The 27,237-nt window shown below is 37.3% G+C and overlaps 1 protein-coding gene across 1 annotated transcript in view; it reads left to right on the forward strand.

Moving 5' to 3' along the window:
* Nucleotides 1-27,237, forward strand: part of SAMTOR (S-adenosylmethionine sensor upstream of mTORC1) — a 38,081-nt gene that overhangs the window by 4,336 nt on the left and 6,508 nt on the right. Inside the window, exons 2-4 of the mRNA XM_074605991.1 lie at nucleotides 8,666-8,807; nucleotides 17,869-18,042; nucleotides 25,605-25,719. Coding sequence (XP_074462092.1) covers nucleotides 8,666-8,807; nucleotides 17,869-18,042; nucleotides 25,605-25,719 — 431 coding nt within the window. The remainder of the gene's footprint in view (nucleotides 1-8,665; nucleotides 8,808-17,868; nucleotides 18,043-25,604; nucleotides 25,720-27,237) is intronic.

Raw genomic sequence — 27,237 nt, forward strand, 5'->3', positions numbered from 1 at the left:
CGCTTATGAGAAACTTCAGGGTTCTGCATGCTTGAGACAAGCACTTAGAAAGTATGGAAATTACGAAACCTGAATCTGGTGTTTTCCTACTAGCCTGTTTTGGTATGGCAAAGGGGGAAAAAAAAAATTTCTCATTTAGTCTTTTGCTCTTGGTTCCGTTGCCCGGTACGGTAGGTGACCCCAGATTTTACAGGATTTTCCACTATGCATCTTTTGGGCACCTGCAACCATAGGCTAGAACACGTCATCTTTGTTGCATATATGCCTATATGTTCCATATATTGCATGTACACTGATGTCTGTCAGGCCTGACAGACAGCCTTGTTAAAGCAGATTTAGTGGTTCATAGGGAAATAAACATGATATATTGAACATCTGCTATGTTGGGGTTTTTTTTGTTTTATATAGGTTTTGCTTTACTTGTTTGCTTTCAGATGCTTGTTGCAGCCAAGTAGGGTTAATATTTACTATGATAAAAATCCCTCCCCTGGTACAGAGGCAGCCTTTTTTTTTTTCCTGAGTTGTTTCCTACCTTTATAGTCATGTAGAGCTGTATTTATCAAGTAAACATTTTCTACGCAGCATGATTCAGTTATATAGATTGTTATATATGTAGTCTGGAAAAATGATTTGGAAGACCCTCTTCTTCTCCATGGAAGTCCTGTATTGAGTACAAGTGGAAAAAAATTGCTGAGGTATCCGTAAAGGTATTTTATGAAATATTTCGCTGTGTGTTTTGTTTCTCCTTCCACACTGTTCAGGCGTGGAATCACACAGAACTGATGTTTGGCCTGATACTAGATATTGTATTACAAAAACTGATAGGTGGTAGTTTGATTCATTAAAAGAAAGATTTGTCGAAACATCAAAGAAATGAGTAATAACTTTATTAAGAGTTTTTTCACATACAGAAAATTAGGAAGAATTTACGGAACGCTGCCTGACAACAATAAGTAGTCTGAGTAGGTGAGTGGTTTAGATATTCATGTGAGACGAGTCGTTCTGAAGTCAGTTACTTTATGGTCTCTTCCTCTCATGTTTTTCATGAAAAACCTTGACAGAGCTTAAGTTCTTCCTGATGTGAAACAGGAAACATTTTGCAATAGTGGCATTTTTCACAGGACAGGAAAACTTTGTCACTAACTCTACATGATAAGTTAACAGTTGTTACTGTTTTTTGTTGAAAACTTAGGTTTATTTCTACACAGCAAACCAGTTATATTTTAGATCTCCCATTTGTCTTTCCCCACTTGGATTAATTTCTTGAAGGAGGTAAACATTTGGGAACACTAATTGTTACATTTTCAAGCAACAGAAACTAAATACTGTTTCATTAAAAATTAAAGTTGATGCTATTTTATGACATAGGCGTTAAGATACGCTTCTCCTTACAGTTTGCACACCACACTTTTGCAGTGAAACTTCCATTAGAAATCCCATAACATTTTATAGTTTGGGGGATTTAACTAATAAAATCGTTGCTATCATTTATTTAGTCCACAAATTTTGAATGCCCAGTGGCTACAGCACAGACTTGCATGCACTGAATGCTATATGTAACCTCCTTCCTAGCTCCATTAACTGCCTTTGTGGGGAAAATGGTGTTGCAGGGTCAGTGTAATGAAATCTGTGCCTGTGCCTCAGCTGCTGCTGATTTACTTGCTCCTGTGTTTGCACAGATCTACCAAACTCAGTAGTTTCTGTTAATCTCTGCATGGGTGTCATTGAGGTGCAGCACGTAGTCTGTCCCAGAAAGTCAGGTTTGGGGAAGAGGAGAGAGGGGTGATAGTTTCCCATAGAGTAGGTCCAATACCTGGGGGCAGTAATTGCTTAAACTATCGCATATAGGCTCCCCACTGTTTGCGTGACAGCCATCGGAGATTTATAGCAGATTGGAAACACCGATCATTCTTCAGGGTGATGTAAGCTGACCTCCAGTAGATGCTCTACGTAGCAGATGAATTGTACCCTGGGAGTCTAGTGTAAACAGATAGATAGGAAGTTTACCTGACAGGTCATACGTAGAAATCCGTATTTGGCCAAATGGATCCTTTTTATGTGAGTAGAAGGGAGGAACACTGATATTGAGATAAGTAGAGAAAATGAGATTCTTCCACTTTGTTCGTTTTCTTTTTTAAGATTTTATTGTGAAATATTTCAGGTAAATCCTAAGAAAGGTAAAGCAAACACTAGTCAGACAAGAGAAGGAAAATATTAGCTCTGATTGCTTGAACTTTGCCCGCGTTGAAGTTCATGTTATCTATTTAGACATATAAAATTGGAAAACAGTGAAGCCAAAAATACCTAATGTCTTTCACAAGAAATACTGGTTTTTAGTAAGACAGATGTTTGGTAAGTTTCTAGTTTATCTTGGATACACTGAAAAGTGTAAATAGCGTAGCATTAGTTGGTATTCCTCATGTAATTTTATTAATCATTGTCACAGTATCCCAACATTTAGTAGTACAGCTAAATTTCAGCTGACAAGTCACTGTTAATGAGGAAATTTTGTCGGATATTCATAGGAATTTGATTTCAGCTGTAGCCTAGTAGACAGTGTAGAGTTGCTTTTCCCATTTACTGTTTAGCATGTTGTAGAAGCAAGTGAGAGGAGGTCTTAAGAGGCTAAAAATGAGATGGATTTTTTTCATTCCACAGTGCATTGCCATCAACAACAAAAAAGAAAGCTCAAAGATCTTGCTAGGCGTTGCTATGGCCAGCAGCCTGTCATCTGAAGTTACCCAGTATTGTCATGGGCGCTTGTTAATTGTGGGGATAGGTTTGCTTCTTACAATGAGCAATTCAAAGAGCTTTATTAATAACTATTGCACAAATATGAACGTGTCACTTTTGCTTCTGGCTTTCATTATTTGTCAATTTATTGAGCTTGTTTTCTCCTCTACCAGGGCCATCAAAGGTGTACGTAGGAAGGCAGTGAGCTCTTAAATAGAACTGTTGAAAAAGGGAGTGGATTGAATCTGTTTTTTTTATGTTACCAATTTATATCAGCATGTAGGTAGCCAAGACTTCAAACTCTTAAACCCTTGCTTGCCTTTTTTCCCCCCCTATCTGTTCTTGTTCTTTTTCCCTTTTTCCTCCCTTTTTCCTCCCTTTTTCCCCCCACTTTGAATTCAGCAAATTGTGGTTTTCCAGAAGGAAATAATGTCTGTTCTAATTCCAGTTTTCTTCAAATATTAAAAAACTGTTTCTTTTGAGGGGAGTTGTTGATTAAGACCTAAACCCGCATTGCATCTACCTGAAGCTTAAGTGCATGGTGTTAGTTAAATTTTGGGATGCAAAATCTGGTTCGGTGATGGATGAAGTATTTCATACTTGTTTTTGAGATTGTCAGAGATGACTGCACTTTTTTTCTGAAGAGCACTGATGGAATTAAGGAAAATAGTAGTTAGAAAACTTGTCTGGTGGATGTAATAGTATTTTCTAATTCTATATGACTTAAATATTTTATTGCCTGATAAAATAGAATGATTCAAATAAGTTGTTTGGGTTTTTATCCCATCGCAAAATGAAAAATACTGCCTTTAGCAAAACTGAGCTCTGTTTCTTTTATATACAGAGGATTGTGTTTTGTTTAAAATACCAATTAATATGATTTGTTCTGTCGGAAGTTCAAGAATAATTGACTAATTAATTTTTCTATTTATTTCATAAACATACCTTAAATGACAGTTCCATTTAACACTCTAGAAAGAAATGTCTTTTAAAAACAAAACCAAGCAAAAAATAGTATGCAAGACAGCTGGGTTTTTGTTCTTAAAAATGGACTGCCAGGAGAGAACAGTTAAGGTGTGGGATTGTCCCACCAAGAGTGGCAAACCTGCTCTTCTCACGCTGTTCTGGGAACCTTTGGTGAGATCTTGTAAATAAATGTGAAATGAGCTCGTATGATTCTTCTTTATTAAAAATATTTTCAGTTGTTGAAACTTACAGCTAACGTTAGGTCTCTATTGCTGTTACACAATTAAAATTATCTAGTAATTAGGATCATTTAAAAATAACTTCTACATGCCTGACCTGTTCTGTTTGTGACAGGATTCAGCAACTGCTGATTACTCTGTGGTTGAGTTTGGGGATATAATTTGGCTTTTTGCAGGCAATATTAATGTGGGTGGAAATTATTTGGAGGGGTTCATCTCTTCTAGGTAAAGAGTATTGGATTTTTATTATTGCATTAGTCAGGACTGTGTTACAAAGAACGTACAAGTTGGACGGTCATTTGTTTACTGACAGAATTGCTAGAAAGAGGTGGGCTTTGGGCTTTTTTGTTTTTAAAGGAATAGTTAATCTTCAAAGTGAAGAGTAGGTAATTTATTTATTTTCTAGACGATTCTGGATAGAAAAGAGAGAAAACATTAAATAATTTTAAAATACTGCCACTGAAGTGATTTGAGAGGTATGTGAAACCCCTGTTATGAGCCAGTGTTGCCTATCACACTTTTCAGCTGGATGTTGGCCTAATTGGTTCCTTGGTGGAGATCCAAGGAGCTACGAAGATCTCTGAAGAGTAAGTGCTCAAACCATGGTTTAAATCACATAAAAGGTGATATCTACATCTATAGTAAGAGTGTCCAGTAGCCTTAAACTTTATATTATGATATGGTCATGTGTATGTGAGCTGAAAACTTTAATGGACAAAATCAAATATTAACTTTAAGATGTGATCAAACATGCAAGACACTTTTATTTATTCGTTTATATTAGCCTACCACAAACTTCTATTTAATTTACAGCATCATTGATTGCTTAACAGAAGATTTTATTTATCTTATTTCTTTAGTTTAAACCATTAGTTTTGAGGCAAAACCTTCCTGCCTATTTTACTGCCTTTTTGGTTACACAAGCAATGATTCATAAATAAATGTTTAACTCCACTAGAGTTAATGCAATATTTGCACAGGGATTATAACGTATTGTTTGAAAAATTAATACACAGTGGATTATAAAGTATTGCTTGAAAAATTTAATACGTATCTCTACTCTGTTCTGGGCATCAGTTTGAAATTGGATAGTGGACGACCTGTTGTAGTCACTACCTCAAAATCTCAACAGGTAGGAAGTATTATTTGCATTTTTAATTCAGTATTGGAGCATGATTCTGGAATTAAAGTTCCTGTAAAGCCAATGTGCCTGTCTGTGCCTGCTCAAAGCTCACCCTGGAGAAGAATGGGGGGGGGGAAAAGCCCAGAACAACTAACTTACTATCATGGTACTTGCTCAAGGGAAACTGGACCTCAGACACGTCTTTGAAAGTCCCTGCACAATGGTGCCAGTGTCTTAAGAAAACCCTTCGTCTGCAGTTGTTTTGGAGCTTACATTAATGAAAGGGCAGATAAATGGGTATCATATCAAACACAGTATTGACAAGTGGGTCAACAGCAGATGCTGAGACAAGAATATATGAGAAGTGCTGCTGGAGTGTCACTGTATGGTTGGTTACCATTCAGTCTTTCAGTGATTTCATGGTCTAGGAGCTACTGAATTTGCATCTTCGAATATGGAATTTGTCATGGATTTTCTTCCATTAGTTTGCCCAGCTACATGAACTTTAAGCTTAATTATACATTTTGTGAAGAAATAACTTTTTTGGTTTTTGCTTTGAAGCTGTCTTTTTATGCTTTTCCTGAATGTCTCCTACTCTTAAAACAACCAGAAGTTGTTCCATATTTACCTTTCCTCTGTCATTCATGATCTTGTGGAGGTGTGTCCTTTCCTGCTTTCAACTGCCTTTTTCTGGCCTCTGTTTAGGTGTTCCTCATACAGAAGCTGTGCTCTATCTGTCCCATGTTGCCATGTTCTCTATCTCTAGACCTGCTGCACTGGTAGATGAAAACAAAGCAGAAGTGCATGCAGAATTGACTTGATATAGGATGTGTGACGGAATTACTCTGTGATTAATTTTTCGCTTTTGTTCTGCATGTCGCTCTTAATAGTCTGTATCATTCTGCTTTATTTTCTTGTCAGCTCAGTGCCAAGAAGCTGTTGCTGTCGTAGGCAGCTCTGTTGTAACCCAAAGTTCATGTCTCAGAGTGCTGGTAGTCAGCTCCAGGTCTGTTGCTATATATCTAAATTTAGGATCCCTTATCTGTGGACTCTTTTGACCCTCCTCTGACTTTCAGAGAGAACTGCAAATCTGCCTTGTTCAGAAGGAAACAAGAAGAGTTGCTATGAGAGCAAAATTCAGCGTTAGGAGGCATTGCTACTTTGCTTTAAGAAAGGACTGGCTAGTTAAGAATATCTGCTCTCTGCATGTTTCTTCTTCCTCATCTGTCATATTTCTTAAGTTTTAAAGAAAAATGGTATTTGGAAATAGAATAATTGCTTAAGAATAGACCGAATGAAGTAATGGGCTAAAAGAAGAAGAGTGCTAAACTTGGGATTTTGTATTTGTGATGTTTTCCCTCAGTAAGTGTTCAGTCGTTTGCTTTTTTCCTTTGTAATTAGCTGTTCTTCAAACAAAACTTTAGCAACTGCAGGTCATTTGAGCATTTCACAGTTGTCTGGAGCATGCAGTAAGATTCAGAATATGGTGGCAGAGAAACTATGAAATTTTATCTAAATTGCACCAGAATTAATTTGCTTTGAGAATACACTTTGAACTTGGCTAGTGCTTTCTGGCTTGCTGCTGTATGGGTTCTGCACTTCGTTGACACAAGAAATAGAGATTTGTACGAGTCGTGCTTGTTTTGCCCCCTTTGCTGGTAGGACACTGTCTATACCATTTCTTGCTCTCTTTTGTCAGTAGGGTGTGTTCTGTCCTGCATGATTTTTTTCTGCTTAAGGATCTCCTGAAAGCTCTGGAAAAGTGACCCACAGATTTTAGCAGAAACCCCTGTGGGGGACAGCCTGTGAGTTGGGTGTTTCTCTGCTCTAGCTGTCACTTGGCGACTATGCTAGCACCTTTTCTTATATAGCATATCTCTCTGAACTTGGGTCATTTGGGAAATAATGAGGGATACCAGTCAAATGTAATACTGTATTTTTTTGTCCAGTCTAGTAACTTTCTCATATATGCTTGTTGAATAGCAAGCAGAATATGTGATTTCTTGCATAGCTTCCCTATTTTGTTAAAACTAAATCATGTCCACTCCCTTCCATCTCAAGTGCCGTCTCACACAAGGGAGTATAAACACCTAGTTTTAAACGTGACTCATTTTGATGATTGTACAAGTGTGCTAGATGATTATTTTTGAAGAGAAAATTGCTGTGACATCCCTAAGCCAAACTTAAATAGGGAGTAACCTGGATGGTTGGTTTGAATCTTCTAAGTACACAACTATCCATACTTGTCCATCATACTCAGTCTTGCTGTAATTGAAGTACAGGTGAGGTGAGGGATTGTTACTGCTTTGCACACATGGAGGGAGAGGGGGATGGAAAAAGTTGCCACTGGAAGAAATCTGTTAGTTATTTCCTGCTAATTGAAACAAAGCACATCAAAGAAATTGCCCTAAGTGGGTTACAAACAGAAATCTTTTAGTGATATGAGGACAGGTCATGCTGTAGGCTAGTTCCAGGCTTTAGCAGATATTAGTTAGCTTATGCTTGATACAGTTTTTAAACATTTTTTTGGTAATACAAAGGGTGCTACAAAAACTTTCTGGAACCATGTTGTGTAAATGTGTTAGTTGTCGGAGTCTAAGCTTAGAGTCAAAGCTCTGCTCTTGAAAACTTGTTAGCCGATCGGCTTGTAGGTGCAAAATCAGTAGGTAATTTTTATTCAACAGACTTATATATATTTATACTAGGTGTGTGCACACATTTGTGATGAAGAAACACAAAAGGAATTAGTGAAGATCATACCAGTGAGTATGTATTTTTCTTTCCTAGGGCAGAAATGTCCTTTTAGTAAGGTATACCAAGGGTTTTCTTGCGATAGGAATTGTGGTTAGCCACGACCAGCATTTTGTTTAGCAGTACATTATGTAAAGCAAGCTAGAAGAAGTGGATATTTAGCAGCAAAAGAGGGAAAATCATCATGTTTAATTACTTTGAAGTGCCAGAATTTAACCTGCAAGACTTCTTTTTAGCAAGATGAGGAGCATGGAAATAAATCTGTCCTTGGAGATCAGCAGACGATTTTATCTGTGACTTCCTGACTGTGGTCAGTTTGATTCCCCGCCCCCCAGTACTTTTGCCTAGAAGCTAATTCACTGAGACTGGCAAGATTAGGCAGACATCAGTGATGGCGTGAATTCCTTTTCCACTATATCCAAAGAAATCTGTATTCTGGGTTAAACTTTCTTTCTGACATGTAATATCATCCACAGTATTTGCCATGAACATGAATGCTACTAGGAAATCTTTCATTGTTTCATTTCTAAAATGTTTGTCATGTTAATGCTCATGGACAGAAATCTGAAAGCAAAACTTCCCAGGGACTTGAATTTCACAGGACAAACTGAACAAAATCAGTATACTGAGAATACTGCTAGTTTCTCAAGTATCTGATAGTCCCTTCCTTCTCCAAGACCTGGAATTTTGTGTTCGACTAGGGAAAGGGGACCTTGTTTTTGTTATGTGCAGGTAAAGTAATCTCTGGGTTCATTATGTAACATCTTTTAATTGGAAGATGGGGATTTTGCCATGGAGATAATGAGACACTTTGTATCTAACGTGCAATTTTTTTTGTTGTTGTTTTGTTTAGTGGGAGACTTTGATAAGATCTGGCGTGAGCACTGTGAGGATGAGGAAACTCTGTGTGAATATGCTGTGGCAATGAAAAACCTTGCAGATAATCACTGGGCAAAAACTTGTGAAGGGGAAGGCCGAATTGAATGGTGTTGCAGGTAAATCTTAATGTATTTGAAAGATGCAATTGCCCACTTCTACTCACAGTTACTTATAAGACAAGTCTTAAGTGTGGGGTTTTTTTGCCGGTTTTAAAGATTTGTTCTATAGCATGTTAATGATTTATTGCTTCCTAAAATAAGTACCTTCTTACTGTTCCAACTTACCAAGAAAATATAGCTTATGAAGTGTTTTGTTATAAGGTGGCCCTTTTTTTAAGTATCTTCATCAAACACCTTTTTTTTTTTTCCCTCGAATACTGAGGCTGTTTGCAAGTAAACCTCTGAAGTCATTTTCTATCGGTTTGTCTGAACCTAAACTGAACATGTACAGTGAGTGTAGCTAAAGTTTTGTTTTCAGGGCTTTGGTTTGATTTGTGCGTATAATTGTGTTTGATCTCTAAATGCAAATCTCTGCTGCTTAATTTTCAAGTCTTAATCTTGACTTTAACCTCTGTGAAACTTGTTTTAAATGGATTTTAAATTTTAAAATTCCTGTCATAAGTATCTAATTTTTATTGGGCTGTCCTAATAATAAAGTTGCGAAGTGAGTTCGGCTAGACTGTTTCAATCCTTGAAGAAGATAAACTCCTAAAAGAGGAGAAATGTTGGTCACTCAGGATTCATGCATACAGTTGGCATCCAAGGCATACCATGGAACCTGTACAGCTGAATAAAACAAAATACTGTTGAAATCTACCAGGGAAGAGAATTTATCAATGGTCCACCCTTTGGGTATGACTTTAGACAGGCGAAAAGTGACATTGTGTGCCAGTCTGTAGGTTCTGCAGGTGAGTGCCGCAGTGTGATGAGCAAAACACAGCAAAGAGAAGCAGGCATGGTGTCACTAAATTTAAAGTAATTATATGGGTCTTTGAGCCCATTTAAAAAAAAAAAAAAAAAGGAGGGGGAACAACTGTGAAACAGTTGATCTAGGGTACTTTTTGGTGTCAACTTGAACTGTTCTGTGGCTTCTGGAAATGTAGCAAGTAATAGTAAGCTCATTTGCTTTTTCCCTACAACAGACTCTTAAATACTTGAAAATAATTCCTTTACATATCAATCTTTTATCCTTTAGCTTAACATCCCCCACCCTCCAAAATAGTTAAGTGTTTCTCTATAGATCCTTTTCTGGACATGTTTTGTGTATCTTTATCCTAGTTACAAGTGAGGTGAATCAATTGGAAAGAACTACCCCCTAAAAATGGACACGGCATTCCCCTGTTCTTGCCAGGGATAAATAAAATGAAGAAATACTGTTGAGGCTGTAGTAAACTTTTGTTACGCTGCTGACCTTGTTTGGTGGGTTTTTCGTGAGGTTTTTTTGTATTGGTGCGGACATTGATTTGTGCTCACTTGTAATCCCCAACTCCCCATTTCTCTTTTATAGGCTTCCTCAGTTGATAGTTGTTTTGTTGTATTGGTGCTATTTATTACTTCTGTGGAAATGCTGATATATGTACTTCTCTTTACTAAATTACATTCTTTTGAATCATATTGAATTCTAATACTGTGATTTCTTGCAGTATCTCCCCTTCCCCCCTCGGCATAGTTCACGGATCAGTTAAGAGCAGTACTGGCTGTTCCCAGTGTTCGGGTTATCTGTGAAAGTAGTAATTGTACTGGACCCAGGACAGACTCCCATAGAATATTGCTCGATATTTTCTTACAATTTGATTGTCAAATAATGTGTGAAACTTTTTTCAACAGAGCGGTATGCACTTACTTGAAAGTAACTTCAGCTGAATGGTATTCCCTTAGCTTGTAGGACAGGATAATGTTCCTTGTGGACAGTTGATGGCCTGTGCATTCAAGTTGTTTGTGTCTCGCTTGTTTTCCTTTTGTTGTTCCTACAAGACATTTATTTAAATGTCCAGTTCGGGCTTTGCAGCATGAACTCGTATTGAGAAGAGAATCCACCTAGCAAGAGACATTAAAATGCTCTGTCTCAGTATAAAGCTTTAGTTAAAGCACGTACCTTTTCAGTTTGCAAAGCCAAGGGGTCAGGAGTTTTACATCAGTAGAAAAAGAGGTGTGCTTTTCTCTTTTGTGTGTCTCGGATTAAACCCGGGCCTGGATGGATAGATACCAGAACATATTGGATTGACTGTGTGTGTTCTGCAGTTTTTTGTTCCCTCTCAATGGGCCAAGAGGTGTGCCAGACAGATGGCAGGTCCTATTGCTGCTGCTACCCCTTGTCTCTGGGTGCATAATTGCATACAAGAGAACTTGGCTTGCATGAGACTTCTCTGAAAGCTTTTGCTCAGTGCTTTAACTGTGTCACCATGACAGCAGGAAGGTAGCTGATGTATTGGATAAAGTTTAATTTGGGAGTGGAATGCTGAAAATACTTGGGAACCACTGGTGTGTCCCTTCTGAAGAAAGGATAGTCTAGGCTTTTTTGTTTTTCTTTGAAGAAATATCTTTTTCGAGATCTGAAACTGAGAAGCGTTTTTTTCCACTAGTTAAAAGAAGTTCTTTGTGTGTTGTTTTGTTTTTTAAAAACCTTACCTTCATTTTTCTTATATTCTCCTGTAAAGAAGCACCTGATAAAGTAAATCAGAGAATGCAGAATAACCACTAGAGAAGCCATGTGTATGTCTCAGGATTGAGAATAAAAAATTTCTTGCAGGGTTCCCCTTTCGAAAGCCTTTCTGTCTATTTAGTTGAAGTCACTGGAAAAATGCTTATTCTGACATTAATTCTTAAACCAGGTGACATAAAACTTATTTTTATTTTACTTCTTCATTATTTCTTGATTTAAACAAGGACACATCCAGACTTTAGAAGCTATAGAGGATGGAAAGCAGTACATGATAGATTGTGCTGATGACCATATGTTGCATTGTATAGCGACAGTTTTACTTATTGTTTCAGTGCAACATTAGACATCTGTTAGCTGGCGGTGGAGCCAGGAGGGGAAGAGGGATTGAAACTTTGTCCCTTCCAGATGTAGTTTAATGATCCCCTGAGTGGTGGTGTAAAAAGCCTGCAACACTCAACTGTCCTTCCTTTAACGTTCTTTTTAAATGTTTAGAAAACTGAATACAGTAGCGAATGGTATTTGGAAACTAATATTTTTGTTTCTCTTTCATTTCACTTATTTTACAACACAAAACTTAAACCAAAATGGGGTAAGATGATGTTTACCGAGAATAGTTATCCTAACTCTTGATTTTTTTGCTGGCATAGGTAGGCTGGTGAACCTCTGTATGGACAACAAATGCCAGCCTGTTCTGGTTCTAGTTAAAACAAAATAAGATAGACCAGCAGGTTTGCTTCTTTCTGTTGCTTTTGCATCAGTGTTAAGACTTGTGTTGACTTGGCAATTTTTTTTAAATAACAAAAACCAAAATCTGAACTTCTAAATAAAAATTACCATCGTGACAAAGCACTATTTAGATCTGCACCTTTTTAAAGTCTTTTGACTTCCATGAGTAAACTCAAGAAACACGGACTTGGATGAAGTTAGTCAGGTGAGTGCAGAACTGTTTGGAGAAACTTGCAAAGAATAGATGTTAGAGGTTTATCTTAAATATGTGAATTATTGAGGAGGACTCTGTCAGTGTCTGTCCCTGCATCCATTACTAATCAATATTTTCATTGGCAATCTGCTAGAATAAAGTCTTATTTATTAAATTTGCAAATGAGATCAAACAGAAAAGAACTGTCACTCTGGGAGCAGGATTAAAATTAACAGTGTTGTTAACTATACCAGATATTATCAATTATACAAATACAGTCCAGAGAGTAATTGGTTGTGTCAGTCTTCTGGAAGAGCATTTGGATTCTGTAGCAGGCCACAAGCTGAATATGAAACAGTCATGTGGTGCTTTTGCAATAAAGGCAAATAACATACTGGAGTGTGTTAATTAGATTGTCCACAAGATACATAAAGTACTTCTCAACTTTATTTAGCATTGCTCTTAGCCAAAACATCACCTTGGCCACTGCACTTTAAAAAAAAAAAACAAACAAACAAACAAACAAAAAAACCCCAAACAAACAAAAAACCCCAAAACAAACAGTAGCTTAACTCCAAGAAAGATGAAGAAATGATCAAAAATCTTCTATTTTTTTCCACAAAAGCCTTGTGTGTTTTTTTTTTTTTTTTCTAAAAACTAACTGAAACTCTCTAGTCAAAAGAAGAGAAGCCAGAGTGATCTCTTACAGGATCTTTGAGAATAACACGTCTCTGCTAGACCTGGAAAGCTCATCCTGTTTGGGTCTGGAAGACTGAATGAATGAATGTTTAAAGTCCTTTCAACACTGTTTTGCAGCTTTTCTTGATGAATGTAGTTAGTCGAGCAATTCACTTTCAGGAGAATGGAATTAAGAGGGAGGTGGCATAAACAGGAGGAGTGAAACCATTTAAAATAGAAAAAAGGCATAATGTTTATTGTTCATGTTTGTATGACAGTCTTCATTTTGCTCTTAAATAATACTTTGTTCTGACAAAACTATATCTGTTTGAACACTGGAGCTAATTAGAACAGTGATCATATGGTAACTTTTGGCTATGTTCAAGTTCTTGGAATCCTCCAGTAATGAAGGACACTGCTTCCAGAAGCTGGCTAGGGCTGGAGGGGTGGACACAACACCAGAGAAACATCCAATTACAGACCTAATTGTGTTTCTCAAAACCCTAGAACTGAGACCAAGTATTAAAAAATAAAATGGAAAAATGTAGAGAAGTTTCTCAACTAGAAGTTTAACAAAATATAACTGTGATAATAACAAGTTATAATACTTTAGGTTGAGAAACCTAGTTGTCTCACTTATAGCTGAATACAGGATTTCCTTAACCTAAAGCTGGGTGTGCATGACAATAGCAAAATATTTTCCATTCCAGATAAACTTTTCTGCTCTTCTAGATATGATTAATGGGTGCAAGGGAAACTGAGAATTCCCCCTTCCTTGATTTTTTTTTTTTTTGGAGGTTGGCAGATGGGTGGGTTAAGCCCGTAGAAGAGTTTACTCTTTTGCTTTTTTTTCAGGACAGCAGCTCTGTCAGTTGACACTAATAAACTTATTCCTCAGTGTGTGAGAGGACGGGAAAAACGTTTTACAGACAGAAACCATGATAAGTCCAGAGTTTCCTTCAGCTCTGAAGGGAAGTATGTTATTTCTCTGTACCGTCAGTGAACTTCATCTTCAATATTAGGTTTTGATTAGTAAATACTGCAAGGAACATGAGTCAAGCTCATGTTTTCCTCATTATAAAGCAGAAGGGAAGGGATGGACTGTGTCAGTTCTTAGCCTGTAAAACTGGCTGCTTGAAACCCTGAGCATTGATAACAGCTATCAGAAACTGCTTTTGGCCATGATAAAAGCTGACCACACCAGTTTTAATTTAGTTGTTCATTATTACTTGATGAGAAGAACTACCTACTGATTCTTTCATGGGGTTTTAATTTCATAAGGTGTTTCTTTAGGAATTCCCCCCTCCTTTTTTTGAAATTATATATTCTGTTGAAAACCTTGGGTTTGGTTGCTGTATTCAAAAATGAAGTTTCTCTTTCATGGCTGGAGCATATTAACAAATGAATATGTATTCATGTTGGCTTTTACTAAAACTTCCTATACGTGTCCAGCCTAAATGGCAGAACATGATGGTCAGCTTTGAGATGTGAATTATGGAAAACAAGTTTCACTGAGGAAATACCTAGGGTTTGGGGTTTTTTTCTTAAAGCAAAGACATGAACTGGACACCTCACCTGTCTCTCTGCCAGCAGACTTAAACAGTTTAGACCTGAAATGTTTATTTCGCTGTTTGTGTAAACTGTAGCAAGTGTTAGCTCACGTAGCATTTACATTGCACAATTCTTCACAAACAAGCATGTTAATTGTAGAGCTATTATTGTTTCATCAAAGACTGAAAGCTTAAATGCCAGTTCAAAATGCAGACATGTCAGTTCTCAGAATTATCAAATAGATTCCTCAGTTTTATTTCTCTTTGTAGATAATTAAGGGATGTTCTGTTCGTTCCTTGAGACAATTGTTAAGTGTTGTCTTATATAGCTGCATACGCAGAACCACACTGTGATCAATGACAGCTTTTAATGGCTGTGAAGTTAAACATGTGGCTACATCAAGTTGCCGTGGGGTAACCTCTGGTTGGCTACTGTGCAGTGACTGCCCAGGTGCTCGCTGTACCCCATGGTAGGTGTGAGATCGGCTTCCACGAGGCGGGTACACATACAGCTCCTCTGTGGCCACAGAAGCCAAAAGGGCAACATGTAGTAATCCTGCCAGAATTACTGTAACTTCAGAAAGGCGTAAAATGGAGGTAACCCTCAGAGGTTATGAAGTGCAGTGTTTCCTGGGGTTTTGTGTTTGGATGGATGGATTTGGTTTTGGGTTTGTTTTTTTTTGGTTTGGTTTGGTTTTGTTTGCCTTCTTGTGGTACTGCACAGGTATGCAGACCAGGATCTGAATGTGAAGAATTTAACCCAGTCTTGGGCCTTCCTGTGGTTCTGGTCCCTCCGTCTACCAGTGAAAACCCAGGAGCAGAAGATGCCTCTCGTCATGGTTGACTCTGATAGTGTCTTATGGGCAGACAAGGAAGATCAGTTAAGAAGAATATAGAATTATAAGAACTCAGTTGACACGATAGGCAAGAGTAGAAGGATGGAAAAAATACTGATTTGTACCAGTACCAAGAATGAGGAAGAAATGGCTTCTCAGTGACAAGAGGAGCTTATACTACACTTTACAAGTAGGTAGTTCTCCAATGCAACAGCTCATTAAGCATTAAGGTGGACAACATACCAGCTTCTGGTGAGTTAAAAGGTTGATAACATCAATAATTGAGAAAAAGCACTACGTTCTTCCAAGGTTGCGAACTTTTTGATGTTCTGACTTAACATGTCAGCATCAATGGCAGTGCAACACTATTTAAACTGCCCTTGATTCTGGATGTCTTGAGAGACAATGAGGAAAAAGACTTAAAAATAAAGAGACTGCAAGATGCTAACAAAGTAGTAAGGTAGATGAGTTTCATTTTTTCCCCGAGTTTCATTTCTTTGACTAAATGACACACAGAACTAAATAGCTCTAAATTGATCATATGCTTATAAACAAATAATACACAATAGTATAAAATACATTTTTATTAGCATACCAGCCATAATTCAAGTGTTTTTTCTAGGGTTTTGTTTACTGATGTCTTTAATCTCTTTCCTGCTAAGTTAAGTGACTGGCTCCTTCTACTTTTAACTTTGTCGATTTTAGAATTGTCTTTCCGTACATGCAAGCTCTGATGGATGGAGTTGGGTGTGGTTTCACAGTCTATATATCTCGGAGTATTGTAGCCTGGACTGTTGTTCATGCTTTTGCATGTGATCTTGCTCCATATTGTTAAGAGGTGGATTTTATTTCTTTATTCCACCTGGTATCTCTTTGGTCTGAAAATAGCTTTGATTACTGAGGAACTGGAATTATAAACTTGTTGATTATAAATATAATGTTTACTGAGTTTATTTTTTATATAGCTGTGTTTTCTGCTCTAAGGTTACTGTCTGCATTTTAGACTTTTTATATATAGTACAAGAATGCCTAGGGCCTACCTGAGCAAGTAAAACTTCCTTGTGCTTTGACTTTGTTAGACACAGGTCAGTTTTGATCTTGAGGTCCTATAAGCATGTCAGCACAGAAATGCATCCAGGATAACTTATTCTTTTTCCCCCCCTCATGGCAAGAATTAGTAACCTGGACATAAAGCGTTACTGTAATTACACATTTACTGACTCAAAGTGGTCGTTTCCTACCATCTCAGAGTAAAGCAACTTCTACCTGTACCTGTTTGATTATGTATGTTTCCATTTGAGAAACTCAAGTCCAATGACTTGGTTTTATCCTTCACATCTTATATGGTGGAGAGGCTGGATATAATATCACCAACCCTTAGATAAGCCTGTGTATTCGGAGTCCTTGTCTCTGTGATTTAAATGCAGCATTATGCCAACATGTCCTTTCCTGAATCTGTGACGTGAAGTACTATGTTATCTTGATCCTGCTTTGTATAAGGTGTTATTAAACTACACTTGAATGTATGTTTTCTGAAACCTTTCCTTCAAACCTCTGCAGCTTTATTAGAGGAAAATTGAATTTCAAGAAAGCGTCATAAAAATGGGTTGTTATGAGAATATCATTCAAACAAGTACTATATCTGTTAAACTTTCCATGCAAGTACTTGGTTGGCACATCTAATTAAAAATACTGCTTTGTTCAGGGTGAGTCAGGCTTTTTAATTTCACAGCAACAAATTGTTTCCAATTTTAGTTCTATTTTGTGGACAAAATTCAGTTATTCTTGAACATAATGCTTGCTTCTCATACACTAGTGCTGACTACTGGTATGCAGATGTAATTTAACATTTTTGATAACATTCATTCCTTTAAACTGGTATACGTTTCTGTTCTAGTGTGATCAGTTTATTTTTTTCTGGTTTCTGTTAGCAAAATAAGTATGGGGAAAAAATTGAAAGCTAAAATAAGTCTTTCACAATAATACAGCTACTGTAGATATCTGTTACTTAAAAACAAAAAACATCCCAGGCAAACTCAGTTAAAATTAAAAACTGGCATAAGTTAGCCCAGAAGCCTGGATTATGTTTCTTTTCCCCAACATTATGTGCCTTGCAAGACACAGATGTTTCAAAAGCCCCTGCATTTATGAGTAGCTAGTTATAACTCTTTGCGCCTTAGTGGAGAACTGTGGTACTCAGGTGACAGCCGAAGTCTATGCTCTGGTGATGTTCTGCCAAGACTTCTGCTATCTTCCTCTAAAAGTCTATCCAGATAAAACTATTTTGAATCTTTTACTCAACTGTGATTTACGGCCCAATTTCTGGAAATAAAACACCAATTGACTTCAAGTGTGTCTTTACGTGTATTGCATCTTTCCTAAAGCTGATTTACCAAAGTTGCAGTAAAAGCCAGATTTGTTTAAAAGCTGACATGACTTGTATCTCTTAAACCTCTGTCGTGTGTCTTATCTATAGTAATGACCAAAAAATAGCACTCTCTTTTTCTGGGAAATTTTTTTTTTATCTTTTCAGTGTATGCCGAGAATATTTTCAGAACGGTGGGAAAAGAAAAGCACTTGAGAAAGATGAAAAAAGGGCACTTCTTGATTCTAAGACCACTCCAGCTTTAAATGTTCCCCAGGCTCCCAAGATTGAAGATCCTTTGCCAAACTTTGGCTTGACAAATCATGAAGCTATAACAGAAGAGTAAGTGTTCCTTGTTTTCCAGACTTTTTCCCCCACTCTGTGTGTGATAAGACTTACCTGGACGTTTTTTTCCCTGGAACATACTAGATCAGTTATATGTATTTTTAAGAGTTAAGAAGGGGCATTTTCATGTGAATATATACGTTTCAAGAAATATTTATGTTGTATATTTTGGTGTATGCCTTAAAAAAATTGTTTGCGAATGCTCTAACACTTTAATGAAGATGACTAAGCTGTCAGTTTCACTTTTGTATGTCATTGGTGTGCAATGCAATTTATATTAAACCTTGAGGTGAAATAAGGGAGACGTTAATTAAGTTAGAATCTAATGGTTGTTCAGCATTGTTGAAAAGTCAATTGCTTATGTAAGTACTAAGTGCCAAATGTAAATATCAGAGTACTTAAAACTTTCTCTTCATAAATAATTGCAGAGAAACTCTTGATTCCAATTATACACTTCAAAAGCAATTTTGAATTATAACCCTTAATTTTACATGTGCTAGCTTTCTGATGACAGGCTCTGCAGAAGTTGTAGTATCCTTGAGGTATTTTCCTAACAACAGTTTTAATTTTGGTTTTGACCTTCACTCAAGTAAGAATTTTATTTTTGGCATTCAGGAGTAGCTTTACTATTTCAGTTACGATCCCACCCTCCTTTTTTTCTTAAATAACATGGGTCATGTTTGTGGCTATTCCATGTGTTGGAAAGAATTTAATATTTTTGCAAGTATAAGGAATAATGAATGCATAAGCATATTATCCTTAAGTGTTACGCTTATGACTTGCTTCACATTCTTCATAGACCAATTCTTACAACTATCTGCAATGGTGTTTCTTCTGTTGAAGAGATTTTTCTCATTATTGTAGCACATCATCTGTGATCAGAACTTCCTTTAAGTTATAATATTAGGAAAGGAATGAGCATGTTACTAATGTCATTAGCAGATGTGTCTGTCCTTATGAGCTGGTATCTTTTGTGGTTTCTCATGTTTGTAAAGTAACTTGCAAAAGGCATAAAGATCCCAAATGCTTATGTAGTTGAATAGTTACATGCAGAACAAAAACACTTACCCTGTTGCTGTCCTATTGTGACAAGACAACAGATGCTTCCAAAATGGAAGTAGTGGCTTCTTATAAACTGACTTTCCCCACAGACTCCTCTTTTTAGTGCTCATTTTGCTAAGTCAGCCTCAAACTGAATACCTGGTTTTAATGAGGACTGCCAGGCACTTTTGCACAAAGGGCTGATGAGATACTAATACCTTATAACATCTCAATAATTCTGGCATTTGTTAACACATGGTTTTAGCATTACTATAAATAGCAGTTTGTTGGTACTTGTTTGATTCAATCAATAGGTTTGATGATCATACACTACTTAAAGTTGATTTGCCTTCCAGTGGGAGGCCTTGTTGTGGTAAAGCACTAGCTGTCTCTGCGTTTATGAGACAGCATTAGCTCTCCGTCTTCGTACTTTGTACAGTTTATAATGGCCATTGCAGAGCTAACTTCACATGAGTTTCTTCTTGCTACCAGTAGTCTGTAGCCTTACCTTTTGTTCTGACTAGTGTGTATAGAAAGTAGCTAACAGAGAAGTCTTCATTAAATAAATTTAAAAGTATTTGTTAATATAGTGAGTGATGATGATTTTTATCTTCATTCTCAAAACTCTAAAAATACATACATCCACAAACCTGGCAAAGGCAAGATTCATAATATTTACCTGAGTAAGCAACAAATGATGGTAAGGTTTTTAGTAGCTGTACAGACCTTAAAGCAACAGTGCATAACTGTTCTAAGTTACTACCCAGAGAAATCAAAATTCAATTTCTTCCTCTATGCCCTATAGAAGAAATTACAGAGTTTATCAGAATGAAAATGGATTGTGTATTACACAAAGCATACTTTCCTCCTGAAATGCTTTTCTACCATGTCTTCACTGATCAATCAGTGAATTCTGAATCTTGGTGAGGTCTTGGTACAAGGAGTATGGGAGGAACCTCCCCATACACACACTCTTCTTCAAATACTGTCACTCAATTCTGGTCAGGTAACACTACAAATAAGAGTTGTGGGGTTGTCTATAGGAATGGCTAAGCCTATGACTTTTTGTTTTACTCTGGTTAAGTGTAAAGACAATAACTTTGTTCTTCCCATATGTAATCCCCTCTCAAGTAGTATTAAAAAGAGGCTGCTTACATAGGAACTCTTTCTGAGCTTACCTTTACTGTCAAGCCATTGTGGAGAGACTGTACTTTGCTTGGTAAGGAGCAGAGCTAGCTCAGGAATAAAAAGGTAGTACAGGTAGTAAAAAAGATGCTGGGAGATGTAGAGACAAATAGGAAGCACTCAGCCGGCTCTTAAACGTGATGGTAGGAAACATCATAGGAACCAGAAGGGCTAAGTTTACTGCAACTCAGGAAATCACTCAGCTACTTTGAACCCATTTTCAGTTGCTCATGTTGCTCGCCTCTTTGCCATATTAAAATTGGTGAGTCTCACAGAAATAACTAATGTGAACAGTCCTTTTTTAGTTTCATCTGTATGAAAAATAATGTATTGTCCACAGTAGTTCCTTTCATCCCAGGACAAGTTCTTATGTCTCTAACATTAAAACTGCACCTGTTGTGAATCTGGACATGAAAATGTCTCAGTCTTGCAAGATAAAAGCAGCCGTTATCTGCTATTTAGCAGCTCCTCCCTTCAATAAATCAGTCCTCTCTTTGTTCTCTTTTTGAGTTGTTTCTCTTCTTTTTCTGTCAAATTAAGCAGTCTTGCTTTTTATCCTTAATGGTGAAAATCACAGCGTTTTTGGTATGAATTCTTCCCACATGTTGGTTTGCTTCTTAAGGTTCAACCTATCATTCCTTCTTTGATATAGCTCAGCAAGCTAGACCTTCCTAGTGGATATCTTTATGCACGGATAGTATGAAAGATTTGAGGCATACTAGTGTTGCCACTCAGAACCAGATACATAGCTTTGTTCTTCTCTTCTGACAACAGTATAAGGCCTCTGAATTTTTTTTTCCACCTCCCATCCTTGATAAATAATAAGAGTAATTGAAAACTGTAAAATAGGAGATCAGCACTTGAAGTGATTAATTTCAGAGATAAAGTGACTTTCCTTATGGTCGTATAACTGTGCTCTATTTCTATCTGCTTCCAAGAGAAAATGTTGCTTATCTGCACAACACCTAGTTGAATAATAGGTGCATTTTTAAGGGGGTATTAATCAAGAGCTGCAGTCCATTTAATAAAGTTCTTGGAATAAACAAGTGTGGGATACATTTAAAATGCACTGATTTCCCAGGTTATGTACACTTCTTTACCAGTTCCTGATGTTAAACTATTTGCGTTTTGTTTTTCTACCTGCACACTAATTCACTGCAGAACTGTGAATTCAAGATGTGCTTGGAGATTACCTGCAGTGGCAGAGTATTTCCGTTGCTTTTAATGTTGCCTTGACTGAATATCATTAGGAAACAGGGGACTGAAGGTTGATTAGCGATGAATTCCACAAGACTACAATTGTTAACAAAGTCATAGGCTCGCTGGATCAGCAATCGTCACAGTTATATTCTCACTGAGGAATGTGACTTAAGAGTTCCAGTGCTGAAAAAGTAGGCATCTGAACCAGTGGTCTTCAGACCATCTGAATTAGTGGTCTGTGCTCTCTGTATATGTTCAGTGACTGAATCTAAGTGCTTCTGAAGAGCTTCAAAATTATTTCAAGCACCTAACTAGGATCCTGTTCCGACTGATAACCGGCAGCCTGAGAATTGCTACTAAGAGATTCATTGCACCTGTGTTCTGAGAGGCAGCAAAACCTGACAAGCAACAGGAAGTCAAGACACAAGTGAGCATCTGAATCTCTGCTACTTCTAAGGTTTCAAAGTACATTTGCATTGAATTTAGACTACAAGGCTTCTTGGATGTGACACACAGTTACCAGAGTGAATTTGCCCTGTATCATATGCCTTAGATATGTTGTCCATTAGTGTAGAAGAGAGTTTCTGGGTTCTGCTCAGCGTGGAATCCAGAGTTGTAGCTTTCCGGAAGTGTGCCCCAATGCTGTAGTAGTCTGAAGTTGTGTCCCCCTTCACCCAGTCAAAAAAATGCTGCAGCCAAGAATGCAGGTTTTGTAAGAGAGGAAGACAGAATACATCACAGTGATTTTTCACTCTACCATAAGTGAAGTGGGCTCTCCCGGAGATTAGAGGGCTTTGGGTTGTGCTGCTTAATTTTAATCTGTACGAGTATCTCATCAAACACTTTAAATGGAAAATGTTAAGATCTCTAGAGGCTGTCATTCTTCTTTATGGGAAATTTTATCTGCATTATATAGTCATGTTCCTTCTTGTGTTTCCTGTGGTCCCATGTGTCTTCTGTTCTTTTGCTGTTACCGTTGGACTCTTATGTAGAATGCAAGCATATCTACAGACATACATTTTTGTGTTTGAATGAGAGAGGCTGCCATTAGTGTCTCCATTTGCTAGACAAGGATATGTGCTGGTCTGAGAAATCTCATACTAGCCTTATGTGGAAAAAGACACTACTTCAGCCCATGTTTGTGATTTATGGCCACTCGGATCTGAATGGTCACTCTGCAGTATTCAGATTCCTGTTGTACAGATTACATTGGGATTGGCATCTAAACTGGGAAAAAATTGTTGCTATCGTCTTCATTCTGAAATCTCACTTGCTCCTGGCTGACTTAGAGTAGCCTGGTAACGTGTACACTTAAAGATAATTGTCGCACTATTTGCATTGGTGTGATGCTGGTATCAGGACAGAAGTATCCCCTGATTATCTTCTATTCCATGTAGAAGCAAAATCCTTAAACTTGGCATTATTATTCTGCCAAATGCAACAAGAAATCTTTTCTCGCTTCTCCAGCGTCCTCTCTGTGGTAGATCACTGGGAGTCTAGGAGGAACACAGGAAACCCAGATCTCTTGATTGCTGCTTAAAGTTTTTTATTTTTTTCCTGCAGTATTCATTACTGCTTTGTTGTTGCTATGAGTACAACCATGGCTTGTTGGACTCCGTTGGCCCTGCAGATTTATTTCTGAAAATTTTTGCAGTTACCTGTCTCTCTAGGGATGAATCTTTCCCAGAAACATGACAAACGTTATTTTGGAGATGCCAATTAGAATTCACTACAGAAACTTCAGCAAAAAGCAACATTTGCTTGCTGGAAAGTTACCATTCTCCACCCTGAGAATTCCCTGTGGAAGCAGTGAGTTTGCCTTTGTTTGCCTCTATTAATGGATTTTGGATATTCTAAGATCTTACAAATCACGATGGAAATTTTTAGATGCAGCCCTGTAAATGATCCAATAGAAAGAGTTCAAACTGTTGGGTGCTAGTGGTGCTGTATATTTTCTTTTTTTCTTTTTCTTTTTTTTTTGATACGCGGATGCACTCATTAAGTTGGGCTTTAAAGAACAGGCTGGTGTAAAGTCTGTACTAGCGGACTTGAACAGAATTGTTTAACTCCAGCATTTACTGGTCTATTGCAATTGCAAAGAAAAAATAAACAGCAAGGGCCTCCAAATTCAAAATGCATGGAAAATAAAACAAACTGAAGAACAATGTCTTTGACTGTAGGGTGTATTCAACAGCTGATTGCTTTGTATTAGTGGTCACTGAGTGCAACATTCAAATTCTAATTGTTTTAAGAAGGACAGTGTACCAGGTTAGACAAACTAAGTGCCAGGATGAGGCAAAACCTTTAAATGACGACAAGATAGCTGACTGCCAGTACTGTCGTACAGGTGTGTTGATCTTATCTGATGCTGCATGATATACACTGGTAACTACCTTAGTCATGAAGAAAATGCCTATGGTTGCAAACTTGAAGACCACAAATGTTCCTCTAGGCATTGGTCAAAGAGACTGTCCTTTGGAAGATAAGAGTGCTTTCAGAGGCAAGTCAGCGGTCATTATCCTCAAAAGATGTCAGGCATCTTTTTTCTTTTCTTTTTTAAACTATATATTTAACTTAAAGGAAAGAGCAACAATGTCTTTATCTTCATAAAGGCATTTCAGTTTGGTTTTGCAGTTGGTTACAGGTGACGTCAGAGCTTCCCAAGAAAAGGCAAATCTCATCTGCCAGCCTCTAGCGTATCTTCTGCTTTGCTATAGTGGGAGCTTCTACCAGACAGTACGAGAGTGTCCTCTCTTCATTTCTTCAGTCTGCTATTTTATTTCTGATCTCCTGTTCTTCCAGGTTTTTTTTACCCTAGGAAATTTTGGAATCTGTTTGAGATGATGATGTGCCAGTTACTCAGTGTGCTGGGTTTGGTGGTGGTGGGGGTTTTTTTGTTTGTTTCTTTGTTTGTTTTTTCATTTTCCATGATATTTTGGAAGGGTCTGTGTGCATCTCTGCAGCATTCTGGTAATGTATCAGAGTGTCCTCAGCAGTCTGTCAACCTCCTTCTGTCAGTCCAAGCAGTAACTCCTGATTTCTCAATCCCCCCGCCTTCTTTCTTAAAAATTCACCTTTTGTTGTTTGGTAGTATAGCTAAGCATTTAGCATTACAGCCATCAGTCCTCTTATCTATAATTTCACCTTGAATAGGAGGGTCATCACACAGTGGCAGATAAGGAGGTAGTTTGTGTGTTTGGTTTTTTTTGGGTTTTTTTTTGCTTAGTAAAACGTTCTTCAGAATTCTTACGGGATAAATCTTCATTTTTGAGTACTTCAGAATTAGTCTGATTAGGACTCTCTTTCTTAAACTAGATGGCTATTTTTGACTATTTCTCATTAAAAAGCTTTTGGATATTCCAAAAGGAAACTGATGGCATGGCATGCAATAGACTTTTTGTTCCCAAGTAGTTTTGAGGGAATACTTCAATTCATTCAGATGTTTAGAATAACTTCCCTACAACTTTGCATGGACTCATCTAACTCTTTCACAGCATCCATTGAAAATAGAATTGGAGTGAACCTCCAGCATTTTAAAAAATATTAGCTAACATAAAGCAAATAAAATATTTTAAAAATTTTGCAGAGAATAACTAAATGCTTTCATTTCTTTGATATTTTTTGTTTACCTTGAAAAAACATTATGTATTCTCTTGTCTTTATTAAACCAATTATGGCACTTGACTTCAGATGCCCTTTAAAATTGGACTGACAAGGGGGTAGGTCACAGAGTGTTGCCAGTTTCCCTTTTAAACTCCTGAAATTTTAACTTTGGTGACTTGGGTGACTTCAACACCAATAAATACCACAAAAAGGTAAGTGGGAAACACAAAGCAGTAGAGAAAACCTGTCTAGTGGGCACACAAGTTGCCGTTTTAGTTTCTTACTACAAGTTCACAAGTTAATAGTATAACAGCGGCTCTGAACATAAACTCTTCCGCTTGAGGACCATCCGCTTTACTGGTAGAGCTTGGTCCTTTAGGTATCTCAGCAATTCAAGTATAGCATTCATTTCTATTAGTCACTACTGTGGTGTTCTATCAGAATTTTTTTGCATTAGTTATCTGAAATTGTAATTCAGAATATAGCTTCAAAAAAACATTTGATAAAGCTGAATTTTTGCTGCTTCTTAGATTGCTCCACTCCTTGGGGAAGATCCGATTACTTGATGTTGGTAGCTGCTTTAATCCATTTCTGAAGTTTGAAGAATTTCTGACAGTTGGCATAGATATTGTTCCAGCTGTTGAGGTATGTAATGTTTTCTGAATTTAATATAATTTGATTCTCAATATTTTAGAATGCTTCAAAATGACGTTAAAAAAAAAAAAGTATGTTTAATACTGAAGTATGTATCCTAAATATCTGTGCTTAAATAGGAACTGTGCCCCTCCTACAAGATCCTTTCCCATGAACAGGCTCTAAAGTGTAGTTGTGTTGTTTTAAAAATCAAATTGTTTTCAGCAGTTCTGCCTTTATAATGTAGTTGTAAATCTTCAAATTGGAAGGTTTTAGTAGCCATCTTTTAATGGCATTTCAGATGAGTCTTTGCATCTTAAAAGGCGTAAGTAAAAATTGAGTGGGCTTATGGTTAGGCATGAACCTCATAGAAGCTGCGTTCACTGACAGAAGGAAATGATCAGTGACTGTACTTGGGGAGGTTTTTTGGGGAGTTGTAGTAACCGGAAGTGCACTGTAATGGGGCTTTTCAGTTTTTTGCTAGAATTATTATTGAACTGCAACCCGAGGGACAAATTCATCAGCACTTTTGGGGTAAATTGCTTCATTTTCTCTAGGTAGTAAGGTCCTCAAATGCACTAATTCAGCTGTAAGCATATGTTCTTTCTGTCGTTTGCTTTTGACTCAACTTTTGTCAGTCCTAATAGTTTATCAACAAAGCAAAATAACAAAGTGGAATGAAAATGAAAAGATACAGAAACAATGCATTTCTGACAGAAAAGCCTTTGACCATACACATCTTGACCACTTACAGTTTAAAATCATGCTCTATTAAACTCAGTGGCCTAAGGTAACCCTCTATAGAAGTGAGAGGTGAGAAGTGTACAAGTACAATATTACAGTTAACTTGAAAGTAATGTTCTTATTTGCTACGGTGTGGTTTACATGCTAAATGCATGGTATTTTGTTGTGGTCACCAGGTTTATTCCATTAACACCTACTTTATATTTTTGCATATATGCTTAGAGGTGATGAAAGATATTATTGAAAAAAAACCTGAGTCTGATAAATGGCTTTAAAAATCAATTCAGTGTTAGTTTTATCTAAAACACAAAGAAACTTTGAGTGGACTCCATCTTGCCTAATTTGAAGAATAGGCATCAGTTGCCCAAACACGATTGCCTTCCACTGCTTAAGAGGCTGTAGGACATCTGCATAGGGCTGCTGGGCATGGCACAGGATCTAAACGAGACGCATGCCACTGAAGTGGCAGGCTATGGCATCTAAAATGATAATACATGGCAAGTAAATTTCTAGCTAACACACATAGATCATGGGTGTCTACATCTGAGGTTCTATGTTCCAATTACAGTCAGTGGAGATCTATTAAAAATAGTCAGTGAAACCTAAATGTCAGCTGTGAGGTGAACTGTGTTTTAACCTCGGGGGCTGTATTAATTAGTTCTTCAGTGACTATAATGGGAGCCTAGGCACCCGAAGTTACACGAGCTGAATCTAACAATTAAATTTTGGGTATGCATAGTTGATATCTAGTCTATCCTGCTGTTTTCATAAGAAAATTACTTGTGT

The sequence above is a fragment of the Larus michahellis genome, chromosome 1 (genome assembly GCF_964199755.1).
Source record: "Larus michahellis chromosome 1, bLarMic1.1, whole genome shotgun sequence".
Lineage (NCBI taxonomy): Eukaryota > Metazoa > Chordata > Aves > Charadriiformes > Laridae > Larus > Larus michahellis.